We start from the raw sequence: 9,463 nt of genomic DNA on the forward strand, positions 1-9,463 counted from the left end.
GGCTTCAGTTATTATTATTATTATTATTATTATTATTATTATTATTATTTGCTATTAACGGCATCAGTAGTAGTAGTGGAATTAATCATTTTACGGTCCTTATTTTTACTGTATTATTATTATGTAGTTATGCATTTTATTTATTTATTTTTTTTATTTTTTATTCATTTTCATCGTGGTAGGGGAGAGGATACGGGCATGTGTCAGTGGTGGCGGGGGAGGCGGTCCGGCGGGAGGAACAGCTCACAACAAAAGGCGAGTGTGGCCAGCAGACACCCGCCCCCTACCAGCAGAAACACCGCCTGAAAGGGTGATGATTGTGATGGTTAGTGACGTGTGGTGATGGTGAGGATGATTGTGGTGATGGTGAGGATGATTGTGATGATTCGTGTGGTGATAGTGATGGTGAGGATGCTGTTGTTAATAATTGTGGTGGTGATAATGATTATGGTGACGATGATGGGTGCTGCTGCCGATGGTTATGGTGGTGGTGCTAGTGAATGGTGATTATGATGATGATGATGATGATGACTAGTAGAATATGGTGATGATAATGATGAATCAGATAATATCATTTTTCTTTCATGACCTTTAGTTGTTTTTTTTTTATACGTGTTTAATTTTGTAAGTTTGGACAATCGCCATCCACTCACCCGATGTAGTGCTGCTAAAAGAATATTCTACGCTGAGTGAATGGAGTTAGAGTGAATATGGAAGCAAGGAGAGTGAGTGCGCGAGTGAGAAAGTAAGCAAGAGAATGAGTAAAACCCGTCCTTTGCTCACCCATAGGTCCTGGAGTGAGTAAGGCTGAGTTAGTTTGAGAGTCGTAGGTGTGGTAATGCAGTGGGTAGCGTTGGGCATCCTAGCGCTCGCCCACTTCTCGTAGATGCCAAACTCTCGTAGTGCGCGGATCCTGGGTGAGGTGGGGTTAGATGAGGTGAGGTGAGGTCGTATAGGGTAGGTTGGATAGGGTAGGGTAAGGTAGGATGGGTTGAGTTACATTGGATTAGGTTAGGATGGGATGAGTTGGGTTGAGTGGGTTGGTTAGGCTTTCTTTAGGTGATGATTTGTTCAGTAAGATCATAGTACAGCGGTATTTTCTTATTAGTGCAGAAAGAATTAACCAAAACCTGAAAGAACTCTGCAAATCTAAATGAAAACGAACAAGCGAACCAGAGCCACTGAGTACAGTCCCTTTCTTACGGCCACCTTGGGTATGCGGCTGCAGCAGGTGTCCGTCTTAGGGAAGATGGACGCCCCGGCCCTGCATAGTCCCGGGTCACCTTTAGGCAAGGTGTAGCACCCGTTAGCCCGCCAAAAAGGTAGTGGGTGCATGGTTACCGTTGTCCGAGAAGGTGCTACCATGGGAGTGACGTGGGGTCAAGGCCTAGTAGCGCTGCACAACACTCCCAGGCTGGGAACTCAATCACATTTACCAAGTAGTCGAAGTCCGGGTTGAAATTACTACTCATACGCGTACACAGCTTATCATCTTGGGGGTTATGCCTCTGCCTTTTTCCCTGCACCTCGCCGTGTGGAAGGACCCTGTTCCGACCCTGGCGAGTCGCTGTCTGCCACACGAAGGCGGCCGTTTATTTGTTTGTTGTCGATAGGTCTGCTTGGCCAAACAGACCAGGGTAGAGCACCACCACACCACACCACACCACCACCAGCACACTCACCTGGCATTCAGAAGCCGTGTGAGTGGGCTGCCCCTTTGGACTATCATGGCGTAGATGAGGCGCCAGAAGCTGCTGGTAGACATGTAGAAACCACACCGACCTGGGGGAGGCAGACAGATAGATAGAAGGACGGATGGATAGATAGATAAAGAAAAGTTGGTAGATAGATAAATAGATCAGTTGATGGATGGATAGACGCAAACAGATTGATAGATAGATAAACAGATAGATGATAAAGGCACATAACATTCTACTCTTCCTATTTCTCCCTCCTCATCCCTCCTTCCTTCACCCTCCTCCTCCTCTCTCTTGTCATCCTTTCCCTCCCACCTTCAGTTCTCCCTCCCTTCCTTCCCTTTCTTCCTCTCTTTTTCTCTTTCTCACGATCTTTCTCCCTGTTTTCATTCTCTTCCTTTTCCTTCTTTCTCCTTTTTTTCAATATTGCATTCACCTTCTTTTACCTGTTTCTCTTCCTGCCTTTTGCTCCATCTCTTCCTCTCTTCTGCTTTGTCTCTCAGTGTTTTTTCTCTCCTTTTCTTATATCATCATCGTCATCATCATCATCATCATCATCATCACTAGTATACCCTCGTCACCATCAATATTATAATCATTATCACTCATATCATCATCATCACCACCCTTCCTCTCCTCCTCCTCCTCCTCCTCCTCCTCATCATCATCATCATCATCATCATCATCACCACCACCACCACCGCCGCCGCCGCCGCCGCCGCCGCCGCCGCCGCCGCCGCCGCTCCTCCCGTTCCTCGTCCTTCTCCTTATCGTCACCACCACCATCACCATCACCATTCTTACCTGTCCCCCCCCCTTCTCTCACCTGTCCTGCTAAAATAATCAGAGAATATCTTCCTGCACACCACGTTCTCCACAATCATGGCGTGGGATCCGTCGACTATGAGCTCGTAGGCGGCTTGGTACGTCTCGCTCGCACGTACGTACTTGGCACGTGTTTTGGCCTCACGTGCTAATTCGGCGTACACCCCTGATTGCACGGTCTGTTGGAGGGGAGGGGAGGGGGAGGTAGAGTGGGGGGAAGGAAAGGGGGGATGTTAGTGGGGGGTGTAAGGGAAAGGAGGAGGAAAGTTGTGATTTCCTCCATATAAAACACTTCTTCGTTACTATTCTCTCTCTCTCTCTCTCTCTCTCTCTCTCTCTCTCTCTCTCTCTCTCTCTCTCTCTCTCACCTGAAGATGCTGGGTAAGTGCCGTGGACCCCTCAAGGAGCAGTGTAAGGGAGGTGTCAGCCAGAACGTCTTGTAAGGAATCGTATCTCACCGTAAGCTTCTTGATCGCGAGCAGGGAAGTAAGGGCACCGCTGGTAGGAAAAAGTAAGAAAAAAAAAAAGAGTAGGTGATGCGAGGTCGTGTAGGGTCATTAATTTACCTGTGTGGTCATTAATTTACCTGTATGGTCATTAAGTCACCTGTATACTCATGCACCTGTATACTCATTAGCTCACCTGTTATATTCACTCACCTTCATACTCTAAACACCTGTATACTCAGCTCACCTCTTGACTCACTCACCTGTATGCCCTCTCACCTGTATACCCACTCACCTGTATACCCACTCACCTGTATACCCACTCACCAGTATACCCACTCATCTGTATACCGACTCACCTGTATACCCGCTCACCTGTATACCCACTCACCTGTATACCCACTTACCTGTATACCCACTCACCTGTATACCCACTCACTTGTATACCCACTTACCTGTATACCCACTCACCTGTATACCCACTTACCTGTATACCCAATTACCTGTATACCCACCCACCTGTATACCCAATTACCTGTATACCCACTTACTTGTATACCCACTCACCTGTATACCCACTCACCTGTAGCTCTTGGCCATAACGAGCACCATGGCCATCCACCCCACAAAAAGTAACCTCAGTGCGTCTCCCTTAGGTATCCAGGGCAGGTCTGGGGCAGGAGGAAGGGTTGACATTTTTCTTTCTCATATTTTTTTTTATTTTCTTATTTTTATTGTTTTTTCTTTTGTTTTTTTTGTGTTTATTTTTTGTGTGTTTGGATTCTCTCTCTCTCTCTCTCTCTCTCTCTCTCTCTCTCTCTCTCTCTCTCTCTCTCTCTCTCTCTCTCGACATCAGGTGAAAAGATCGGCGAGTGCACATTATCTGTTTATTATTATTATTATTATTATTATTATTATCATCATCATCATCATCATCATCATCATCATCATCATCTTTATTATTATTAACTCTCATTTTCTGTTTATTATTATTATTATTATTAGTAGTAGTAGTAGTATCATCATCATCATCATCATATTCATCATCATTGTTATTATTATTATTATTATTTATCATCATTATTATTATTATTATTATTATTATTATTATTATTAATATCATCATCATCATTATCATTATTATTTATTATTATTATTATTATTATTATTATTATTATTACTTACGTATGACTTAAAGATATACAGTACTGTATGGTATTTAAGGTGTCAGTCAGAATCCAAAATTATAGAGCTTGTTAATTTTATCACAATAGTTTTAGATGTGAAGAATGATTAATCGTGTAATTTTCCTGACACACCTACCTACCTTCCTGTCTGCCTTCCTACTTGCCTACCTACCTCTTTTCCTACCTACCCACCCACCTACCTACCTGCCTACCTGTTTTCTTGTCTACCCTTCTACTTACCTACCTACCTTCCCACCTACTTATTTACCTGCCTTTTTACCTACCTATTTGCCAATCTACCTGCTACACGGTTACTTATTTGCCTGCCCTTCTACCTACCTACTTACCTACCTACCTGCTCTCCCATTTAACTGCCTCTTTGACTGCTAACTTACCCTTCTACCAGCCTACCCTTTTACCTGCCCCCCTGCCTTCTTAACAGCTTACCTAGTAACCCACCTACTAGCCTCCCTGCATACCTACCTACCTACTAACGCGATATACTTACTCTGCGCCACTGCGATGCTGTAGAGTGCCCACAGGTGAGAGGCCAGGTGTGTAGGTCCGCCACTGCCCCTCATCCTCACCCCCGCCCATGCCACCCCCACCCCCACCACCAGGCCACCCCCAAGACCCACCCACACGTACCACCTGCAAAATGTAAAGTGAGGAATTAGGCGCCATATGACGATTTGTAGACCCGGTATGCGATATTCAACCCCCCCTCCCCCCGGTATGCGATATTTGCCCCCCCTCCCCCCGGTATGCGATATTTGCCCCCCTCCCCCCGGTGTGCGATATTTAGCCCCCCCCCCCGTATGCGATAATAAGCCCCGTAAAACTATATAATGCCCAGTAAAGTAATATTCTAGCCCGGTATGCGATATTTATCCTGTGTAAAGTGATATTAAGCCCCACAAAACGATATTCAACCTCACAAAGCTGTATTTAAGCCCTGTAAAGCGATATTTAAGCCCCGTAAAGGGATATGAAGCCCCTCAGAGAATACGAGAAGAGAGGAGGGAAAACAAAAAACGAGAAGAGAAGAGGGGAAACATAAAACGAGAAGAGAAGAGGGGAAACAAAAAACGAGAAGAGAGGAGGAGAGACGAGGGGTAACGCAAGAAAAACGAGAAGAGACGTAGGGGTAACTCACGAAAAGGGTGCGAGGAATCCCCAAGGGTCTGGTTGAGGAAGAGGCCTGGCCACAAGGACGTGCAGCATCTCCAGGAACACGGGAATGGTGAAGTCCACGACCTCACTACGACTGTCTGACATCCCAAAGGGCCCCAGTCCGATGTCAGCCTCCTGAGAAAGCATTTAAGACGAGCATTTTAGACGTACATTGAAGACGTACGTATTCCCATCGAGTAAAGAGGCATCCAAACACCTCTTCCATAGCGATTTATTTTCCAAACTACTCATTAATATTCCTTGGTTTGCGTCTTATGTGTTATCAGTGAGGACATTGCTTGAATAACACAGTTGAGATATAGGTATTGGTTTTTATTATTACTGTTATTATTATTACTATTGTTATTATCATCATTATTGTTGTTATTATTATTAAGATTGTTACTGTAAAATCATCAATATTATTATTACAGTTATTATTACTAATTTTATTATCATCATGATCATCATCATCATCGTCGTCGTTGTCGTCATCATTATTATTATTATTATTATTATTATTAATATTATCATCCAGGTGAGTCATAGGTGCCCAGGTGTCCTAATTCTCACCTTCCTCATCACCTTGCCGATCATGCCGTTCCAAGAGCCGTTCCTCCGTGCTGCCCCCCAGTACCCATCCCCCTGTACCGTGGTGTACCTGAGAGAGAGAGAGAGAGAGAGAGAGAGAGAGAGAGAGAGAGAGATTTGCATTTTTCTCTTGACTCTGTATTTATTTGCAATGTTGAGAAGCGGTAATTCTTTCTCAGATATTTTACTTAATGGCACCCACTGTGGGCAGAAGTAAACAAAATGCAGTGTGTGTGTGTGTGTGTGTGTGTGTGTGTGTGTGTGTGTGTGTGTGTGTGTGTGTGTGTGTGTGTACTCACGTAAAGTTGAGAGAGGTAGCCAATGCGTCCATCAGCTGTCCCATGGGTCCGGAGACGACGAAGGTGGGTGTGGGCGTGGGTGTGGGTGTGGGTGTGGGTGTGGAGGGCGTCATGTACACGTGTGGGGGCCAGGGCTCTGCAACCACCAGGAAGTGAGGAGCACGTCGGAACCTGTATAGGAAGATTTTGGGAGACCCTCTTACGTCTTGAGAGAAAGTCTTAGATATTGGGGCAAGTTCTTAGGTATCTTTCTGTCTATCTATCTATCTATCTGTCTGTCTATCTGTCTATCTATCTATCTTACACATAGTTGTTTTCCAGACACAACGAAATATTTATAAAGTGATCAAAGAGAAGTGAGTTATATGGAGGGATAGTGATACATGTGGAATATGTCTTATCAGTAATTACACATCGATCTGTTTATCTCTTTATCTGTCTGTCTTTTTATCTGCCTCTCTTTCTGTCTGTCAATCTGTCTGTCTCTCTATCTATCCATCTGTCCGTGTGTCTGTCTGTCTGTCTATTATCTATCTACATACACTTACTTAAACGCCGTTGGGTGTGTGGTTCGTAGTGCCTCCCTCACCTCCTTCTGCCACCCTGCCTCCACCTCCTCCACCTCCACCTCCATCTCCTCCACCTCCATTCCTGCCGAGACAAGTAATTAACATCTTCAGTCTGAGTACCTGATTTCCCCCTCCACCTCCTCTTCCCTCCCTGCCTCCACCCTCATCCCCGTCACCTCCACCTCCACCTACTCCTCCTCCTCCTCCTCCTCCTCCACCTCCACACCTGCCGAGTACCCAATTTCCCCCCCCCCCTTCCCCAGCCACCTCCGTAAATACCACAGTACCAGACTTATACCAGTGTCGTCTCCCAAACACCTTTTCCTTAGCGATTTATTTTTGGGTATGGCTGGTTAGTACCCCGTACGTTATTTATGAAGATTCGTAGGGCGGTAGGCACGTCAGTTACGGAAGTTCCCCAACACCTTGCTCTAAGTGATTTATTTGGCTTATTACACCTCACTATCGTCTCTGTTATATAAATCCTTCTAATATCGCCAGACGCTGCATCAGTAACGCACAGAAGAATTTGAACCAGTCATATCCAAAAATAAATCGCTAAGGAAGAGGTGTTAGGGAGCCTCCTTTAACGACGAGAATACGAGATATGGAACTTTGGCCACTGTGTTACGTAAATTGACCACTTCCGGTTTTTGAGTCAGGAGGAAGTTGAAGAAGTCGAGTAATAAGTTTTTCTCTCTCTCTCTCTCTCTCTCTCTCTCTCTCTCTCTCTCTCTCTCTCTCTCTCTTTCTCAATACCCAGACACCTTAATCCCGGTAGGGGTGGCCACAAACAAATCGCCTCCATGTCGCCCTGTCCTCTGCCATTTTGCTGCCCTCTAAATTCACACGGTATATGCCTCTTTATGTGCGAATTATACCGATACAAAGACAGTTACGTACGAGTGTGTTGATATTTTAAACTTTCTTGTAGCCCAACACTCGCGCGCTCCTGGCCTTGGGTTCCTTCTTTCTTGCAAGTGGTCAGTTCTAGTAGCAGTATATTTAGAAAGTTGCCATCTCCTACTTACGGGCTGGAAGGATCGTCGTGGTGTTGGCAGTGCCCTGGAGTGCCAGTGCCAACATCGCCAGTGCCATCGGAAGGAGTGACACCATCCTGCCCTCACTCTACACCTGGTAATTACACCTCGCACTACACCTCCTCCTCCAGGGCTGAGAGAGTGAGTGAGTGTGTGTGTGTGTGTGTGTGTGTGTGTGTGTGTGTGTGTGTGTGTGTGAGTGAGTAATTGATTCCGTGGACAGACTTACCTGCGTTTTTGTCACTCATTGCCCGACAGGTGCACAGCGGGGGTAAGGTTAATGCGCCCACGGAAAAGTGTTACGGCGAAAAGAAGAGAGAGAAAAAAGACAAAAGAAAAAAAATCCATGGCTGCCTGATAGAGCTCCATTCTCACATGCCATCAGGGATTTTTTTTTTTTTTTTTTTTTGACTGTGCGACGGTAAAAATAAATAAATAAATAAAAGAGTAATGGTTGGTCCGCTTAGTTCTGTTCTGACATATCGCCAAGAATTCGTTTTGATGATGATAATGATGATGATGGGAACAGCGACAACAACTACAACAACAACAACAACAATAATAATAATAATAATAATTATAATAAAAATATATTATAATAATAATAATGAAAATAATGGAAATCATCATCATCATCATCATCATCATCATCATCATCATCATCATCATCACAACAGCGATCATTACTATTGGATTTCAGATGGGTGATGATGATGATGATGATGATGTGATGGTGATGATAGTGGAAAGACGGTACGCACATAGGCTAAAGCTTGTGTGTGTGTGTGTGTGTGTGTGTGTGTGTGTTTGGCGAGAATTAAGGAGCCAATTATGTCAAGGAAATTTATTTGATATCCGTGGGTTGATGTGTAAGGTATTTTGGCCTCACAGTGTTTTGAATTCCTAGTGTTTTGAATTCCTAGTGTTTTGAATTCCAAGTATTTTGAATTCCTAGTGTTTTGAATTCCCTGTGTTTTAAATTCAGTGTTTTGAATTCCTGGTGCTTTGAATTCCTAATGTTTTGAATTCCCAGTGTTTTGAATTCCCAGTCTTTTGAATTCCGTGTGTTTTGAATTCGCAGTACCGTAATTTGCATACATGGAACACTTACGCCCACGTGTGTACGTGCTGTGGAGTGATAGAGTGATAAGGCGCAGTATTTTCCTGTGTGGGTGTAACATCTTTTCCTAAGTGATTTATTTGCATTAAGCTTAACCTCATCTCAGTTTTACCGCTTCATACCACTTCATAATGTATTGGTGTGTAATCCATCAGTGTATAGATAGATAGATAGATAGATGGATGGCTAGAGACATGGACTTAAGATAGATAGATAGATAGATAGATGGATGGCTAGAGACATGGACTTAAGATAGATAGATAGATAGCTACATGGACTTTTTCTTCATTTTCAGCGCTGTCCGTCTACGGGATAAATAAATCGCTGCGTGACTCCAACCTTGCCTCTTCCGCTACACCTGTCTCACCTGACGACTCCTGCTGCTGCTTACTATATCATGGCTTTTACCTCCCCGCCTCCTTGCAGCGCCTCCGTGCATTTACGTGGGAGAAAGAGTGTGAGGGAGTGTAAAAGTGTCCTGGGCTACACCTGACGTCCGTGGCCAGGTGAGAGGCA

At 44.6% G+C, this 9,463-nt stretch overlaps 1 protein-coding gene across 1 annotated transcript; it reads right to left on the minus strand.

The window, feature by feature from the left end:
* Positions 1-203: 203 nt before the first annotated feature.
* On the minus strand, positions 204-7,903 carry LOC145404443 (putative glutamate receptor). The gene is made up of 11 exons (XM_080275961.1): positions 7,815-7,903; positions 6,219-6,389; positions 5,902-5,989; positions 5,312-5,463; positions 4,664-4,806; positions 3,552-3,639; positions 2,891-3,020; positions 2,524-2,701; positions 1,683-1,782; positions 784-913; positions 204-302 (listed from the first exon to the last, which is right to left on the minus strand). The coding sequence occupies exons 1-11, from the start codon at positions 7,901-7,903 to the stop codon at positions 204-206; spliced, it is 1,368 nt and encodes a 455-aa protein (XP_080132087.1).
* Between the last annotated feature and the right edge of the window lie 1,560 nt (positions 7,904-9,463).

This window comes from Coenobita brevimanus, chromosome 63 (genome assembly GCF_032717465.1).
Source record: "Coenobita brevimanus isolate Jiangsu-jjx chromosome 63, ASM3271746v2, whole genome shotgun sequence".
Classification (NCBI taxonomy): domain Eukaryota; kingdom Metazoa; phylum Arthropoda; class Malacostraca; order Decapoda; family Coenobitidae; genus Coenobita; species Coenobita brevimanus.